Source organism: Acomys minous, assembly GCF_964271855.1.
Source record: "Acomys minous genome assembly, chromosome: 12".
NCBI classification, from domain to species: Eukaryota; Metazoa; Chordata; class Mammalia; order Rodentia; family Muridae; genus Acomys; species Acomys minous.
This window is the reverse complement of record NC_140493.1, coordinates 112,521,497-112,540,345: the sequence shown is the minus strand read 5'-3', so window position 1 is coordinate 112,540,345 and position 18,849 is coordinate 112,521,497. Positions and strand designations below refer to the sequence as shown.

At 56.5% G+C, this 18,849-nt stretch overlaps 1 protein-coding gene and 1 long non-coding RNA gene across 5 annotated transcripts in view; one reads left to right on the top strand and one right to left on the bottom strand.

Annotated features, from left to right (window-relative positions):
• CCDC57 (coiled-coil domain containing 57) overlaps positions 1-18,849 on the top strand; it is a 102,876-nt gene that overhangs the window by 71,013 nt on the left and 13,014 nt on the right. Inside the window, exon 18 of one of the 4 annotated variants that reach the window (XM_084751660.1) lies at positions 304-400. The exons of the other annotated variants lie outside the window; for them this stretch is intronic. Within the exon in view, the coding sequence (XP_084607786.1) occupies positions 304-341 (38 nt within the window). The 3' untranslated portion in view covers positions 342-400. Of the gene's footprint in view, positions 1-303; positions 401-18,849 lie in introns of those variants that run through there. 4 annotated transcript variants of the gene reach the window in all.
• On the bottom strand, positions 9,181-12,110 carry LOC311580248. The gene is made up of 2 exons (XR_014773403.1): positions 9,943-12,110; positions 9,181-9,846 (listed from the first exon to the last, which is right to left on the bottom strand). It is a non-coding gene; the product is annotated as an uncharacterized lncRNA (long non-coding RNA).

The window sequence follows — 18,849 nt, the reverse complement described above, 5'->3', positions numbered from 1 at the left end:
AAGTGACTGTGGGGCAGTGCACTGTGCTGTGCTATGCTGTGCTGTGCTCAAGTGACTGTGGGGCAGTGCACTGTGCTGTGCTGTGCTGTGCTCAAGTGACTGTGGGGCAGTGCACTGTGCTGTGCTGAGTGACTGTGGGGCAGTGCACTGTGCTGCGCTGTGCTGTGCTCAAGTGACTGTGGGGCAGTGCTGTGCTGTGCTGTGCTGTGCTGTGCTATGCTGAGTGATTGTGGGGCAGTGCGCTGTGCTGCGCTGTGCTGAAGTGACAAGGAGGCCATGTCACCACTACCTGTCCCTCGACAGAAATAACTTCAGAGTTAGCCAAATACAGATGTGTGTAGCTTGGCAACCACTCACCTGCTGGTCCTAACTGCATCTCAGCCCTCAAAGGCAGAAGAGCAGTGTAGAGGCCAGACAGGCGGCAAACACAACTGTGTAAGTAAAACTTTATTTTAAATTACTTTTATTGTTCTTTCAACTGTGTATATTACATGTGTTTAATGTTTTATTGTTTGTTAGCTTTTGTTTTGTTTGTTTTTGAGACTGCGTCTCACTGTGTATTTCTGCCTGGCCTTGAATGTGCGGTGATCTTATTATGCCTCCCAAGTGCTAGGATTACAGGAATTGCACCCTGCTTGCTTTAAAGAGTGAGGAAGTGGTTAGCCCTACAGACACAGCAAGGAGCCCAGATACACGTCAGAGAGAGAGCCATGGTCTTGCTGTGTAGCCCTGGCTTGCCTGAAACTTGCAGCAGTCCTCCTGCCTCTGCCCTCCCCGGGCTAGGATTATAAACATGTGCCACTCGGCCCAAACCCTTAGTTTCGTGTTGGGTGCATCACTGGGGTTTTAAGAGTGCTCTCAGTGGGATGACAGTCACAGGTCAGTCTCCCTGGCTGAGTGCTTTCCGTACAGTAGGGTGGATGCTCAGCTCAGGAAGCAACAATCAGGTGGCCACAGGCCCAGGAGGAGTGGACCAGGGGCTCCCAGCAGGAGCTTGCCATGTGCAGGTGGGTGAGGTGGGGAAAGGTCCTGGGAGACAAACTCAGGGAGAAGCCCTGGAGGAGGTGGGGAGCCCTGACCTTGGGCAGGACAGAGGGACTAGAGTAGAGGGTAGACTGGCTGCCAACACTGACCGGCAAGCTTTCCCGTGCTCATAGACTTTCCACGTAGCCCTTTAGAGCAGGCCATGGTACAGCTGACCCTGAGGGATCCACACTTTCTCTTAAACAGTAGCTGCTGTGGTTCCTCTGCCAGGCACAAACCCCCAGGACCTGCGTGTCCAACAGCAGGTCCTCGGGAAAGCTGGGCCTGGATCAGAGTGAGAGCGTTAGCTGATGGCCTCACAGGCAGCCTGGGAGCGCCCTAGCTGGCAGCTGAAGTACCAGTAGAGGCAGCACATGGAAACCAGAGGTTACAAGTGGAGTGTGGCCTGAGGGGGTATGAGGGTGCACATATCAGGCAAGACGCTTGCAGCTGCAAGTCACGATATCCCAGGGAAGGTGGCATGGAGCAGCCTTCACCGCCCAGATCCAATGCAGCGCCATGTCAGGAGAGCCACGGGGACTAGCACGGCCCACACCCTGCCACAGGGTGCAAGCCCGCATCAATGCACACACTGACCAGAGCATAAGCTTGCACCAACTGGCAGGACAAGGAGGAGGACACTGCCCCTGGTTGGCCCTTTAGGGTCCTTACATTCGCCTCTCCCCATGTTGGCAGGGGAGGTGCCATGAGTCACAAGGCCTGGTCCCCTTCTCCTACAGGTTCCTCTTCATCAGTGAGGGTGCCACTCTGGAGCCCACACACTGCTCTTCATGGGCCTCATGGCTGCCCTCACTTGTCCAGGGGATTGCCTACACCTGTGCCCTAGGCCACCTCCCTAGAAACCTGCTGCTTGGAGCTTTCAGTGGGAAAGATGGGGACACAGCAGAGCTACCATCCCCTGCCAGCCTGAGTGTGGCATGTGGCTCCTAGCAGCTCTTTTGTAATAAAAATAAAAGTTACAAAAAAAAAAATACAGCAAGGTCTCTGGCTTCAGGGTTCAGCCCACAAAGGATTTTGTTGAGAGAAAAGGTGGTCATTATCAGTGCAGTCGGTGGTGAGGTCCCTGTGCAGGCTGGCACGGGGAGGCGTGGGCCGTGTAACCGAGTGGTGAGGTCCCTGTGCAGGCTGGCACGGGGAGACGTGGGCACGTGTAACCGAGTGGTGAGGTCCATGTGCAGGCTGGCACGGGGAGACGTGGGCCGTGTAACCGAGTGGTGAGGTCCATGTGCAGGCTGGCACGGGGAGGCGTGGGCACGTGTAACCGAGTGGTGAGGTCCATGTGCAGGCTGGCACGGGGAGACGTGGGCCGTGTAACCGAGTGGTGAGGTCCATGTGCAGGCTGGCACGGGGAGGCGTGGGCCGTGTAACCGAGTGGTGAGGTCCATGTGCAGGCTGGCACGGGGAGACGTGAGCCGTGTAACCGAGTGGTGAGGTCCCTGTGCAGACTGGCACGGGGAGGCGTGGGCCGTGTAACCGAGTGGTGAGGTCCCTGTGCAGACTGGCACGGGGAGGCGTGGGCCGTGTAACCGAGTGGTGAGGTCCCTGTGCAGGCTGGCACGGGGAGACGTGAGCCGTGTAACCGAGTGGTGAGGTCCATGTGCAGGCTGGCACGGGGAGACGTGAGCCGTGTAACCGAGTGGTGAGGTCCCTGTGCAGGCTGGCACGGGGAGACGTGAGCCGTGTAACCGAGTGGTGAGGTCCCTGTGCAGGCTGGCACGGGGAGACGTGAGCCGTGTAACCGAGTGGTGAGGTCCATGTGCAGGCTGGCACGGGGAGACGTGAGCCGTGTAACCGAGTGGTGAGGTCCCTGTGCAGACTGGCACGGGGAGGCGTGGGCCGTGTAACCGAGTGGTGAGGTCCCTGTGCAGACTGGCACGGGGAGGCGTGGGCCGTGTAACCGAGTGGTGAGGTCCCTGTGCAGGCTGGCACGGGGAGACGTGAGCCGTGTAACCGAGTGGTGAGGTCCATGTGCAGGCTGGCACGGGGAGACGTGAGCCGTGTAACCGAGTGGTGAGGTCCCTGTGCAGACTGGCACGGGGAGGCGTGGGCCGTGTAACCGAGTGGTGAGGTCCCTGTGCAGACTGGCACGGGGAGGCGTGGGCCGTGTAACCGAGTGGTGAGGTCCCTGTGCAGGCTGGCACGGGGAGACGTGAGCCGTGTAACCGAGTGGTGAGGTCCATGTGCAGGCTGGCACGGGGAGACGTGAGCCGTGTAACCGAGTGGTGAGGTCCCTGTGCAGGCTGGCACGGGGAGGCGTGGGCACGTGTAACCGAGTGGTGAGGTCCATGTGCAGGCTGGCACGGGGAGGCATGGGCACGTGTAACCGAGTGGTGAGGTCCCTGTGCAGGCTGGCACGGGGAGGCGTGGGCACGTGTAACCGAGTGGTGAGGTCCATGTGCAGGCTGGCACGGGGAGGCATGGGCACGTGTAACCGAGTGGTGAGGTCCCTGTGCAGGCTGGCACGGGGAGGCGTGGGCACGTGTAACCGAGTGGTGAGGTCCATGTGCAGGCTGGCACGGGGAGACGTGGGCCCGTGTAACCGAGTGGTGAGGTCCATGTGCAGGCTGGCACGGGGAGGCATGGGCACGTGTAACCGAGTGGTGAGGTCCATGTGCAGGCTGGCACGGGGAGGCGTGGGCACGTGTAACCGAGTGGTGAGGTCCCTGTGCAGGCTGGCACGGGGAGGCGTGAGCCGTGTAACCGAGTGGTGAGGTCCCTGTGCAGGCTGGCACGGGGAGGCGTGGGCACGTGTAACCGAGTGGTGAGGTCCATGTGCAGGCTGGCACGGGGAGGCGTGGGCACGTGTAACCGAGTGGTGAGGTCCCTGTGCAGGCTGGCACGGGGAGGCGTGGGCACGTGTAACCGAGTGGTGAGGTCCATGTGCAGGCTGGCACGGGGAGACGTGGGCCCGTGTAACCGAGTGGTGAGGTCCATGTGCAGGCTGGCACGGGGAGGCATGGGCACGTGTAACCGAGTGGTGAGGTCCATGTGCAGGCTGGCACGGGGAGGCATGGGCACGTGTAACCGAGTGGTGAGGTCCATGTGCAGGCTGGCACGGGGAGGCGTGGGCACGTGTGACCGAGTGGGATGTGAGACTTTGCATGCTGTATGCTGATGTCTTGTGAATCTTTTTTTTAATTTAATATTAATTTATGTGCATTGGTGTGAGGGTGTCAGATCTTACAGTTACAGACAGTTGTGAGCTGCCATGTGGGTGCTGGGAATTGAACCCAGGTCCTTTGGAAAAGCAGGCAGTGCTCTTAACCACTGAGCCTTCGCTCCAGCCCCTGTCTCGTGAATCTTATTTCTGGACACAGTGATTCCTTGGGAGATGAGGCCCTACCATTAGTGGGTTGGCATAGGACCAGTCAGCCTCCAGTCAGTTTGTAAGCCTCACTTCAACAGCCAGGGCAGAATCAGTGTGGTGCATGCCAGGGCTACCACAGAAAAACCCTGCCTGGGAAACAAAGCAACAAACAGAAAAGCTGAGCGTGGTGTCGTAACGCCTGTAATCCCAGCACTCGGGAGACAGAGGCAGGTGGATCGCTGTGAGTTCGAGGTCAGCCTGATCTACAAAGAGAGTCCAGGACAGCCAGGGCTACACAGAGAAACCCTGTCTCGAAAAAACCAAAAATAAAACAACAAAAACCCAAAACAACAACAACCTCCAGTGTTTTGCACTTTCAGTGTTATGAGCCGCAATGTGACCATTACATGGTCCTGGACAGATAGGAATGCTGATGAAACAGCACAGAAGGAGTCAAAGTGTAAATGTTAATGACATGGGAGCCGCTGAGGTGCTGGGGGCCCCGGTTGTCTTTAATCCCAACGTTCATGAGGTTGAGGTAGGAAGATCATGGTTTGAGGCACCCTGGAGTCTGGAGGTTGGGACTGCCGCCTCACACCCTAGGTTTTGAGGTGGGAACCAGCACTGCCCACCCCACCACCTCACACCCTAGGTTTTGAGGTGGGAACCAGCACTGCCCACCCCACCACCTCACACCCTAGGTTTTGAGGTGGGAACCAGCACTGCCCACCCCACCACCTCACACCCTAGGTTTTGAGGTGGGAACCAGCACTGCCCACCCCACCCCGCGCCCTCAGTGGCTCCTTTGGTTTCCTATCAGGTCCTGCCAGGCCTCATCCCCACACGAGCTCTGCGCAGCTTCCTGGGGTCTAGATCATACAAAGTTGGCACCCAGACACACTCTGACTTCTACCCCACCACGCCCGCCCGCCCGCTAGCCCGGCCTCCTCTCACCTTTATTCTTGCAAAAGCCTCAAGTCTGGCTGAGCAGTGCTGGCCCAGTGCCTGGCTCCCAGTCTTCTGCTCCCTGTGTTACTGGATAGCCCAGGGGCTCCGCACCCACCTGTGGACACAAGTATGCACCCCTCACCCCAAGGGCGTCCCTCTCCCCCCCATCTCCCGAGCACCTGCTTCCCCAGCCAATCCAACAGGTCAACCACCCAGCCTTCACCTCGCTGCCCCAGGCCTATTGCTCATTCCCTTCTGTCTCTTCAGGGACACCCCTAAGGGTGGGGATGCTTGAGGCTTTGTCTTGGATAAAGGACCGCCTGCCGGTGGTGGGCAAGCTAAGGGGCGGGTGGCACCTGCAGCCCGGTGGGGGAGGGAGTAGAAAGAATGACATTCCTGAAAGGAAGTCAGGCTGGTGATGCTGCCAAGCATGGCCCATACAGCTCAGTGGTGAAGCCCCAACATCCAGGAAGCTCTGAGCTCACCCCCCACACCCCTCCCCCAACTAAGGTTTGCCCTGTAGCCTCTGTGGTGCACAGCCATAATCCCAGTACCCTGGAGCCTGGGGCAGGAGAATAAAGTCTTTGAAGACAGACTGAGTACTTAACAAGACCCTGTTCTGGGAAGGAAAAGGGGAAAGAGTAAGGCTTTTAAAATACATGTACTTCCTAGATGAAAGTACTAATGTGATCAGGGCAGCAGCGGTTTCTCCACAGTGAAGAACCCTTCCGTGTGATCCTAACTGAAATATGGACAGACTTTCTCTTGAAGCCAAACAAGTGGCTTTTCAAGTTCCACAGCAGTGAAATGCCTGGGGAAGAGGCAGTCAGCCTGCCACAGCCTTCCACACATTAAACATTAAGACATGTGACGCAAGGCTGGGGCGCGGCTCAGTGACAGAGACGTACCTCCCATGTGCCCGGCTCCAGGTTCATCTGCAGACACACATGTGCACACACAGGCCCTGGGCTTGGGAGACGCTAACCCCAACAGCCAGAGCAGAACTTCGGCCAGCCCTGAGACGGGCAGCACTGTGGGGCACTTGCTCAAAGAGTAGATCATTGGCAGAGGCTTGCCGGGCGTTTCCAAGACCCAGAGTTATCCGCAGCACCGAAACTAATCACAGAGATTAAGCGCGCATCCCAACACAGGCATCACCTCTAACGCTCCCAGGTCCCAGCCAGAGGTTTCCACAGACCTCCTCCAGCAGCACCTGGCCCCAAAGCCGGTCCCAAGGCAGAACTCCTCTACCTTCGTAGAGTGAGGCTTCTGGTGGCCTGAACGTCCTCTCCCGGAATTAGGAGAGTCCAGCTCCCTAGTGTCTGTCCCAGGAATGCAGTGGTCAGCCTGGTCAGATCATCTTCCACTCCGAGTGGGAAAAACAGCCTGCACAGGGCTCCTCTGCAGCACTGCCTCCCCACAGCACTGCCTCCCCCCCAGTGCTGCCTCCCCCCAGCGCTGCCTCCCCCCAACGCTGCCTCCCCCCAGCGCTGCCTCCCCCAGCGCTGCCTCCCCCCAACGCTGCCTCCCCACCAGTGCTGCCTCCCCCCAACGCTGCCTCCCCCCACAGCGCTGCCTCCCTCCCCCCAACGCTGCCTCCCTCCCCCCAACGCTGCCTCCCCACACAGCGCTGCCTCCCTCCCCCCAACGCTGCCTCCCCCCACAGCGCTGCCTCCCTCCCCCCAACGCTGCCTCCCCCCACAGCGCTGCCTCCCTCCCCCCAACGCTGCCTCCCTCCCCCCAACGCTGCCTCCCTCCCCCCAACGCTGCCTCCCTCCCCCCAACGCTGCCTCCCCCACAGCGCTGCCTCCCCCCAGCGCTGCCTCCCCCCAGCGCTGCCTCCCCCCAGCGCTGCCTCCCCCCAACGCTGCCTCCCCCACAGCGCTGCCTCCCCCCAGTGCTGCCTCCCCCCAACGCTGCCTCCCCCCCAACGCTGCCTCCCCCCCAACGCTGCCTCCCCCCAACGCTGCCTCCCCCCACAGCGCTGCCTCCCCCCACAGCGCTGCCTCCCCCCACAGCGCTGCCTCCCCCCAACGCTGCCTCCCCCCCAGCGCTGCCTCCCCCCCAGCGCTGCCTCCCCCCCAGCGCTGCCTCCCCCCCAGCGCTGCCTCCCCCACAGCGCTGCCTCCCCCCAACGCTGCCTCCCCCACAGCGCTGCCTCCCCCACAGCGCTGCCTCCCCCCAACGCTGCCTCCCCCCCAGCGCTGCCTCCCCCCAGCGCTGCCTCCCCCCCAACGCTGCCTCCCCCCAGTGCTGCCTCCCCCCAACGCTGCCTCCCCCCAACGCTGCCTCCCTCCCCCCAGCGCTGCCTCCCCCCAGCGCTGCCTCCCCCACAGCGCTGCCTCCCCCCAACGCTGCCTCCCCCACAGCGCTGCCTCCCCCCAACGCTGCCTCCCCCACAGCGCTGCCTCCCCCCAACGCTGCCTCCCCCCAACACTGCCTCCCCCCCAGCACTGCCTCCCCCCAACGCTGCCTCCCCCCAACGCTGCCTCCCCCCAGCGCTGCCTCCCCCCAACGCTGCCTCCCCCCAACGCTGCCTCCCCACCAACACTGCCTCCCCCCCAACACTGCCTCCCCCGCATCACAGGGCTCCCCCGCAGCGCTGCCTACCCCCCAGCACTGCCTCCCCCCAATGCTGCCTCCCCCCCAACACTGCCTCCCCCCCAACGCTGCCTCCCCCACAGCACAGGGCTCCCCCACAGCGCTGCCTCCCCCGCAGCGCTGCCTCCCCCAACACTGCCTACCCCCCAACGCTGCCTCCCCCCAACACTGCCTCCCCCGCAGCACAGGCCTCCCTCCCAGTGCTGCTTCCCCTGCCTGCCCCTGCCCACCCACTGCCCAGTTAGTCCCTCCACACACCCAGCTGCCAGGGCCAGGTGCACCGAACACACAGATTTGCCCTTTTCCTTCCAACAGCTTGTAGCCGCGAGCAGCTTCCTTTTTTATTTTATCTGAAGATCTCTTGGTGGCATATGCAGGGCTGACAGATCTTTAGAGTGGCCCATAGCACTGGGAACCTCATTTTGTCCCAAGGTCTCAGGGGTGTCATCTTCCACACTACACGGGGTGCTGCAGTGTGCGTGCTTCTCCTTGTGGGAGCCCACAGGGGGAGCCCACAGGGGGACAATTATCTAGAGAGGAAATCGCTGGGTCAAAGGTGTGGGGAGTTTGAAGTGTTACCAAATAGTTGTAAAAAAAAAAAAACCCTGGCTCTGAGCCTGCAGCTGCCTGCTAGCTGGGTGGAAGGCAGCTCTCTGCTCCAGTGCCCTGGGCCTAAATCTCTCTCTCAGTCTGATACATGAAAACTGATACATTGTTGGTTTTAATTTACAATTATTTGAGGGTCTTAGAGGTGTTTGTTGGTTTTTAAAGCAGGCCTTCCTGTATCTCAGGCTTGTCTCAAACTCCGAGCAGCTTTAAACGATTCTGAACTGTTGATCCTCCCACCTCCAACTCCTTTTGCAATCACTTGTTTTGTTTACTTGGTTGGTTCAGTTTGTTGCTGCTTTTTTGTTTTTTGTTTTGTCTGTTTGCTTGTTTGTTTGTTTGAGTGGGTAGTTTTTGTTTGGTTTCTGGCTTTTCAAGTCAGGGTTTCTCTGTGTAGCCTTGGCTGTCCTGGACCCTCTTTGTAGACCAGGCTGGCCTCAAACTCACAGCGATCCCCCTGCCTCTGCCTCCCGAGTGCTAGGATCACAGGTGTGCACCACCGTGCCCTGCTTGAGTGTTTTCGAGGCAGGGTGTGACTTTATAACACTGACTCTGTTCCAGAACCACGCACTGTGTAGTCCAAGTTGGCCTTAAATTTACTAAAATCTGCCTGCCTTTGGCTCCAGAGTGCTAAGATTAAAGGTGTATGCCACCACACTCAGCCCATTAATCTGCAGTGTTGAAGCTATAGGCATTTATTTCATGGTTGGGTTTAATGTGGATTTGTGACCTTTTCACTGAGGAAAATTGAAACTGGATACTGAGGGTACCAGACTCATTGGGGAGGGTAGACAGGTGGTCTAGAAAGTGCTGGGAGGCCAGAGACAGGGCCTAGAACTTGTACCTGCAGGAACCAGGCGCTGAAGGGGCTCCAGGTAGGAGTGGCCTGACCAGCCCGTATCCTGGAAGCACCTTCAGTCCAGCTAAGCGCTTGGGTTGAGGTGTACCAGAAAGGCCCAGGTACAGCGATCCCATTTTCAAGTGGAGACTGAGGCCAGATGACTGTCACCAAACAGCTGCTCGCTTGGTGTTCCTGGCCTGCACAGGCCCAGTCAGCGCAGGGGGGAAAGGGCAGGCTTAGCAGGAGAGGGCTATGGTTGCCCACGGGCCAAAGGGTCATGGGCGTGGCAGCTCTGAGGAATGTGGCTGCTGGTTGGGGCTAGCCCAGCTCCTCCCGCCGAGCTGTGGGCTAGTGCAGGGCAGGGGGTGGGGTGGGTTTTTTTTTCTTTAGAGTGTTGTGGCTTTTGAGCTCATCCCCTTGACAAGCCTCTAATTCCAGCTCCTGGTAGGCTGAGGGAAGTGGGTCCTCATGAATCCGAGGCTGGCCTGGGCTGCCCAGTCTAGAAGAAAAAGAAAGGAAAAGCGGGGAAAGGATTGTTTAAAATAGTAAGATAAAATGCACTGTACTCCAAAGCCATTGCTTCAGTCCTGCTTACCTAATACAGCTCCTGTGCGCATGCTGACAGTGACCGTGGCCACACGGTGTCACCACACCAGGCTTCTCTTATCTGGAGATCCAGAAGGAACAAAGGGAGCTAAACAAGCGCCCCTTGTCCGCCGGCCTCATTGTGGCGTCTCACTGTGCCAGACCCAGCTCCAATAGCCAGACCTCCACCTCAGGCCTCACCTCAGGAGAGCCGTCCTGGCCTCAGTGTCTCCAGCAGGAAAGGACAGGAGCGGGAGGGGGCAGGCAGGAAGTGGCCACTGGGCTAGGCCTGGGCTCGCCCACAGTGGCTCCTCCCTGGCTCCGTGGGTCCCGTAGGCTTCTGTTCCCAGGGAGGCTAAAGCATTTCTTTCTTCAAAATGCTCACTTTGAAACCGACAACAAAACAGTTTGCTTGCTTGCTCGTTTGTGCTTTGGCAGGGTTTCTCAGCGTGGCCCCGGCAGTCTTAGAACTCAGAGAGCTGCCTCTGTATCCATGCTGCTTCCATTAAAGGTGTGCCTTTGGCACTGCCCAGCCAAAACAATTCCTGTAGGGCCCTGAGGGGTGCCTTTGTGGGTAGACATGCTTGTCGCTTAAGCACAAGGCCCTGAGTTCAGATCCCAGCATCCACATAAGCCAAGTACACCTGTGGTGGATTTGGGGGTGCTGGCAAGTCAGCCCGGATGCCACAGCATGCTCCAGATTCTGTGAGAGACCTTGTCTCAAAACATCAAGAAGCCTTAGTCAGGCGCACTGGGGAGCAGAGGCAGGGGCTCTCTGTAGTCCACGGCCAGCCTGGTCTCCAGAGCAAGTTCCAGGGCAGCCAGGACTACGTAACAGAGAGATCCTGTCTCAGAAAATGTAAGGTAAACTGGGTGGTGTACGCCTTTATAATCCCAGCGCTCAGGAGACAGAGGCAGGGGGATCTCTGTGAGTTCAAGGCTAGCCTGGTCTACAGACTGTTCCAAGACAGTCAGGGCTTCACAGAGAAACCCTGTCTTGAAATAACAACAGTTTAAGGTACTGTAATACAAGATCTTTCTGAGTTCAAAACTAGCCTGCACAACCCAGTAAATTCTAGGACAGACAAGCCTACACAGAGAAGCTGTGTCTTGAAAAACCAAAATAAATAAAATAAGGTAAAGGGGGCTGGAGAGATGGCTCAGCGGTTAAGAACACTGTCTGCTTTTGCAGAGGTCCTGAGTTCAGTTCCCAGCAACCACATGGTGGCTCACAACCACCATAATGAGCTCTGATGCCCTCTTCTGGCCTGTAGGTGTACATGCAGGCAGAATACTGTATACATAATAATAAATAAATAAATCTTTTTAAAAAATAAGGAAAAAAAATAAGATAAGGAGCTGGCCGATGGCTTAGTAGATAAAAGTGCTGCCAAACCTGACAACTAGGATTTGGACTCCGGAACACGATTAGGAAAGAATTACTACAAACTGACTCCTCACCTTCATATGCATGGTGTGACAAGTGTGCCCCCCCCCCTCACAAACAGGGGGTTGGAGAGATGGCTCAGCCATCTTACTGTTCTTGCCAAGGGCACAGGCTTGAGTCCCAGCGCTCACACGACTGCTCACAACCATGTGTAACTCCAGTTCTAAGGCCCAGCACCCTCTTCTGACCACGGTTACATGTGTGCTGTGCATACATGCAGGAAAACACCTATGCACATAAAGAAAATAAGCAGATCTTTAAAAGAAACTAAAAATTAATTAAACTTTAACAACCAGGAGCAGTGCCGGATGCCTGTAATCCCAGCACTCGGGAGGCAGAGGCAGGAGGATCACTGTGAGTTCATGGTCAGCCTGGTCTACAGAGTGAGTCCAGGACAGCCAGGGCTACACAGAGAAACCCTTGTCTCAAAACAAAACAAGACAAAACAAAACCTGGGGATCTGTGCATGCCTGAAACCTCCCCTGGATGTGGCCTCCGTCCAGTCACTGGGCAGCCTCGTGGACCCCAACAGCAGCCTTTCTGTCAACACCAACTGAGGGCCTGATAGACAAGAGAGAGAGAGAAACAGCTCAGCAGTTAAGAGTACTGACCGCGCCAGGGCATGGTGGCACATGCCTTTGATTCCAGCACTTTGGAAGACAGAGGCAGGTAGATCTCCGAGTTTGAGGGCCAGCTTGATTTACAAAGTGAGTTCCAGGACAGCCAGAGCATCTGAGAAACGTAGTAGTAGTAGTAATAATAATAATAATAATATAATAATAATAATAATAACAACAACAACAACACTGACTTTTCTTCCAGAAGACCTATGTTCAATTCCCAGCACCCACACGGCAGCTCACAGCCTTTTGTGACTCTAGTCCTGGAGAATCTGGCACATACTTCTGACCTTTGAAGGCACAGTGTGAACATGTTGTACACAGATATACATTTAAGAAAAGCACTAAAACATACAAGATAAAAATAAATAAAACTAGGCAGGCCTTTAATCCCAGCACTCAAAAGGCAGAGGCAGGTGGATCTCTGAATTCAAGGCCAGCCTGGTCTACAGAGTTCCGAGACAGCCAGGGCCACGTAGCGAAACCCTGTCTCAGAAAACAAACAAATAAAATCTAAGAATGAAAGAAACGTCCCTGGAGAGGGATTCGTACCTCTAATCTCAGCACGAGGGAGCCTGAGGCTGGAGGATAGCTTATTTGTTTGAGGCCAGCATGGACTATAACAAGACGCTGTGGTAAAAAAAGGAAGTGTGGATACGGCGCAAATGCCCGTGGCTCTGGCGCTCACAAGCCAGGAGCGCAGTGGGAAGCTTGAGGCCAGTGTAGGCTGCATAAGACCCTGTTCTAGGGCTGGAGACTGTCTGCTCCTCCAGAGGTCCTGAGTTCAATTCCCAGCAACCACGTGGTGGCTCACAACCATCTACACTGGAATCTGGTGCCCTCTTTTGGCAGGCAGATGCACGTGCAGATAGAGTGTGCATACATAAATAAATAAAATCTTCTTTTAAAAAATAAAAATAAATAAAAGGCCCTGCTTTAAAAAACCAAGAACAAGCCAGGCATGGTGGTGCACGCCTTTAATCCCAGCACTTGGGAGGCAGAGGCAGGCGGATCGCTGTGAGTTCAAGGCCAGCCTGGTCTACAGAGTCCAGGACAGCCAGGGCTACACAGAGAAACCCTGTCTTGAGAAACTAAAAAATAATTAATAATAATAATAATGATTAAAAACCAAGAACAAGGAGTACTGGAGGCATGGGTCAGTGGTTAAGGGCATTTGTTGCTTTTGCAGAGGAGCTGGGTTCAATTCCAGCTCCATACGGTGGCTCACAGCCATCCATAAGAACAGTTCCAGTAAATCCAGCACCCTGACACCCTTGGCACAGCATGCGCGTGGCACACGTGTTACACAGGTGGGCAAAACAGACACATGTAAAACAACATTTTAAGGAAGGAAAGAGGAAGTGGGGGGCAGGAGAAGGCCTGTGGGGGGGAAGTGGCCGTGGGCTCCCCAGCCTGGTCCCTGCAGGCTCCGTAAGCAGGTTAGCCTCAGGACGGTGACGTGGGGTTTCCTGTGAGTAACTCCATTTTGATGCTTTTCTGCTTTGTTGGTTTTCGCTCCCTGCCTGGCCTCCTGTGATGTTTATTAACCAGGAGTCCCTGGCACCAGACCTGCCCCCTGTCTGGTCTCTGCGGGTGCTTTGTGTCTCTTGTGAAACCCAAGGTGAGCTCAGGGAAGCAGTCAAGATGCCTTTGTGGGAGATGGTAATGAGCCGCTTGTGGTGCGTGTTCTCGATAAGAAAAATCAAGTGAAAACCTCATAGGATGGGTACCCTCCAAGAACAGTTTGTGACTGCTGTAAACTAAACCAGAACACCATCTTCCTTTCCTCTCTGCGTCTCACACTTGAGAACTGACGCAGAATTCCCCAGGGTCTGAATAACCCGAGCTAGAAGGTGGACATAAGGCCCGGGATAGCCAGGGTGAGATACACAGGGCAAGAAGATCCTGGGAACAGCAGCTCTGGGAGGGAGAAGATGAGCTCTCAGGAGAGTGAAGAGGAGGGCACACCTGGATCACACCGCTCTGCCCGCCGCCCACCACAGCCAAGACTGTGCTCACACCCCTCTGCCCGCCGCCCACCACAGCCAAGACTGTGCTCACACCCCTCTGCCCGCCGCCCACCACAGCCAAGACTGTGCTCACACCCCTCTGCCCGCCGCCCACCACAGCCAAGACTGTGCTCACACCCCTCTGCCCGCCGCCCACCACAGCCAAGACTGTGCTCACACCCCTCTGCCCGCCGCCCACCACAGCCAAGACTGTGCTCACACCCCTCTGCCCGCCGCCCACCACAGCCAAGACTGTGCTCACACCCCTCTGCCCGCCGCCCACTACAGCCAAGACTGTCCTCACACCCCTCTGCCCGCCGCCCACCACAGCCAAGACTGTGCTCACACCCCTCTGCCCGCCGCCCACCACAGCCAAGACTGTCCTCACACCCCTCTGCCCGCCGCCCACCACAGCCAAGACTGTCCTCACACCCCTCTGCCCGCCGCCCACCACAGCCAAGACTGTGCTCACACCCCTCTGCCCGCCGCCCACCACAGCCAAGACTGTGCTCACACCCCTCTGCCCGCCGCCCACCACAGCCAAGACTGTGCTCACACCCCTCTGCCCGCCGCCCACCACAGCCAAGACTGTGCTCACACCCCTCTGCCCGCCGCCCACCACAGCCAAGACTGTCCTCACACCCCTCTGCCCGCCGCCCACCACAGCCAAGACTGTGCTCACACCCCTCTGCCCGCCGCCCACCACAGCCAAGACTGTCCTCACACCCCTCTGCCCGCCGCCCACCACAGCCAAGACTGTGCTCACACCCCTCTGCCCGCCGCCCACCACAGCCAAGACTGTGCTCACACCCCTCTGCCCGCCGCCCACCACAGCCAAGACTGTGCTCACACCCCTCTGCCCGCCGCCCACCACAGCCAAGACTGTGCTCACACCCCTCTGCCCGCCGCCCACCACAGCCAAGACTGTGCTCACACCCCTCTGCCCGCCGCCCACCACAGCCAAGACTGTGCTCACACCCCTCTGCCCGCCGCCCACCACAGCCAAGACTGTGCTCACACCCCTCTGCCCGCCGCCCACCACAGCCAAGACTGTGCTCACACCCCTCTGCCCGCCGCCCACCACAGCCAAGACTGTGCTCACACCCCTCTGCCCGCCGCCCACCACAGCCAAGACTGTGCTCACACCCCTCTGCCCGCCGCCCACCACAGCCAAGACTGTCCTCACACCCCTCTGCCCGCCGCCCACCACAGCCAAGACTGTGCTCACACCCCTCTGCCCGCCGCCCACCACAGCCAAGACTGTGCTCACACCCCTCTGCCCGCCGCCCACCACAGCCAAGACTGTGCTCACACCCCTCTGCCCGCCGCCCACCACAGCCAAGACTGTGCTCACACCCCTCTGCCCGCCGTCCACCACAGCCAAGACTGTGCTCACACCCCTCTGCCCGCCGCCCACCACAGCCAAGACTGTGCTCACACCCCTCTGCCCGCCGCCCACCACAGCCAAGACTGTGCTCACACCCCTCTGCCCGCCGCCCACCACAGCCAAGACTGTGCTCACACCCCTCTGCCCGCCGCCCACTACAGCCAAGACTGTCATCATGTATGAGGTCATGGTTCCTCCCCGTTTCTAAGCATGCCTGTCCTTGGCCTGGTCCCTGTCGCTGAATAAGAGCCTGCTGCTGGCACCATTTTTCTGAGATGCCTGCACTCAGCTCCACAGCATCTTGGAACTGCCTCCACGGAGGCAGTGCAAGGCTGGAGAGATGGCTCAGTACTTAAGAGCATTGGCTACTCTTCCAGAGGACCTGAGTCTGATTCCAGGGACCCACATAGCTGCTCACGGTTGTCATAACTCCAGTTCCAGATGGTTCAGTGCATGCCCACACACTTAAAGTATAGGTGGATCACTGTTGAGTTTGAGGCCAGCCTGGTCTACAGAGTGAGTCCAGGACAGCCAGGGCTATGCAGAGAAACCCTGTCTCGAAACAAACAAACAAACAAAAGAAAATATAAATATTTTTAAAGGAAAAAAAGGCAGGTAGTGGTGGCCCACACCTTTAGAACAGCCATACACATACGCAGAGAACTCAAAAAACAAAACAATAGCTCAAGTTTTAGAAACAGGAAACAAGCAAACATATGGAAGTGGATGTTTGCTGCCTGTGCTGGGGCCCTTCAGGCCAGGGCACCCTCTACAATCTTGAGACAGGGATGCCCAGGGATCTGTTGTTGTTGTTTCTTAAATAGGAGGAAATGGCAACTGCCACTTAGAAAAGCAACATGTTGAAGCCACTTCTTTTGTTTGTTTTTTGTTTTTCTGTGTAGCCTTGGCTGTCCTGGATTTGCTTTGTAGACCAGGCTGGCCTCGAACTCACAGCGATCCGCCTGCCTCGGCCTCCGCCTCCCGAGTGCTGGGATTAAAGGCGTGCACCACCACGCCCAGCTTGAAATCACTTCTAAAGCAAAGCAAATACATTTAGAAATAACCACATTGGCTTGCTTTTTAGTGGTATTTATTCTAGGCACCCACTTCTGCTTCTGAAAGCTCTGACGATAAGGACAGGACTCTAAGGTCCCCCGTAAACAACTGGCTTCACTGAGTGCCACCCTCGGAGCAGAGGAACAGAAGTCAGTTCTAGGTCAGATATGCACATTACGAATCCTAACAGCAAAACTACAGTTATAAAAGAGCAATGAAATCACTTTGTGGTTGGGTTCGAGGGTCGCAGCATCAGGACGGGCGAGAAGCGCTGAGCTGAGGGCCACCTTCTGACCCTCCTGCAGTGGGTCCTGCGCTGGGTCCCCCACGGATGGCCACTCACATTGTATGGAGCTTGCACCCCACCCCCCACCCCGGCTCCGGAAACGTCATCTTTTAGTGTTTTTTCTTTTTTACTCCTCTTCCCCTTAACTCCTCTCTCTCCTCTCTTTTTTCCCCCCTCCCTCACTGAATTTTTGAGCTGGAATCTCAAACTATCAAGTACCCCAGGCTGGCCTCAAATACATTTATTTTTAGGGGGAGGGATTCTTGAGACAGGGTCCCATGTATAGCCCTGGCTGGTTTGGAGCTTCACATGTAGACCAGGCTGGTCTTGAACTTGTGGCCATCTCCCTGTACCTGGTTTTCATTTTGTGGTGTGGGGAAGAATAGAGCCTTGGGCATGCCGACAGAAAAGCCCTGTCTCACAAAACAAACAAACAACGCCCCCCAAGCAAAAGACAGTATTTTCCTGTGCAGCCCTGGCTGTCCTGGACTTGCTTTGTAGACCAGGCTGGCCTTGAACTCACAGAGATTCACCTGCCTCTGTCTCCTGAGCGCTGGATCAAAGGTGTGCGCCACCACGCCCGGCTCCTCTCTTTTACTAAGACTCTACCACAACTGCCATCCCTCCTGGCCTTCCCAAGCTCCGTTCCCATCTCCTCCACACTGTGCTGCCTGTGCTCGGTGCAGGGTCCCTGGAGTCAGACCCATACAGAAGGCCAGTAACCCACAGACTGAGAACCACTGACTTAGGTAGTTTTAGGCCAGCCTGGGCTGTTGTCAACACATTTGGGGCTGGGAGCTTGTGTCATCAGCAGCTCGAGTCGCACAGATCTGGGTTTCTGCAGGCAGGTAGGTTTGCGTCCTGAACCCTGCGCAGCGGGGGAGGGGATGTGGACTTGGGAGACAGGGCAAGATGCCCTCCATGAGTTCGTCCCTAGCGGCTGCTTGGCAAGCAGGTTGGAGCAGGTGACTGAGCACATTGGCAACAGGCTAGAAGCCCTGGGGAGGAGTTTAGGGCAACTTTGCTTGTGAATTAGGGAGTTACAGACCCTGGGAAGTGAGGGGGAATGTGTCTGATTCGCTAGGGCTGAAGGAGCCAGGATTCCTCATCTGCAGACAGTGGTGCTGTGCCTCCATAACAAGGCCTCTATCACAGGAGTTAAAACAGTACTTAATTGTCCTGTGTGCAGGGGACAGCGCCAGGGGCAATTAGAGGCCATTTGTTGGAGGCTAAGATCTCAGCACCGGTGGGGCACTCCTTGGAACTTCCCTCTTATCAGGAAAAGTTGGGCTTGTAGTTCCTGAAGTACTAGATCAGGTGGGTGAAAGGGCCTATTGAGAAAGGCCGCTGTTTCCCATGTTCCGAGCAGGAAATCTGCTATCCAGAGAAGACCAGACTTCCACTCTAATGAACAGAATCCCACAGGGGCTTTTTAAAAAAGATTTTTTGGTTTGTTTTTCTCCTTTTCAAAATTATCTTTCCTACATCCCGACCTCAGTTTCCCCTTCCTCCTGGCTGCCCAGGCCCTCCCCTCATTGGGGCCCTCCTATTGCTCCACTCCTACCCATCCACTCCTTTTCTATTTCTCTTTAAAAAAAAAAGAAAAGAAAAGAAAGCCTTGCCAGATGGTGGTGGCAAACATTTAATTCCAATCATAATCTCCACAATCTCACATCTTGGTGAGACTTGTTTGGTTGCCTGGCTTTAGTTAAGATAAGGTTCACTCTGTAGCTCTCTGGTCTGGAACTCACTGTGTGGCAGACTGACTTCCCTAGTGCTGGGATTAAAAGGCGTGCTCCACCAGGCAGAATGATCACACTTTTTAAAATCAGTGATAAACGGCCCAGGGCGGTGGGCCAGTGATTAAGGCCAAACAGAGCTGGCATCTGAGTTGGATCCCTGTCACCCACAGATACGAGGGAGGAGATAACACCACAACATTTTCTCCTGGCCTCTGAGTGTGCACTGTGGACTCCCTGTGTACACCATACGCATGCCTACACAGGTTTGCACAAACAATAATAAAAATATCTTTTTGGGGTTTTTGTTTGTTTGTTTTTTGAGACAGAGTCTCTGTGTAGCCTTGGCTGCCCTGGACTCGCTTTGTAGACC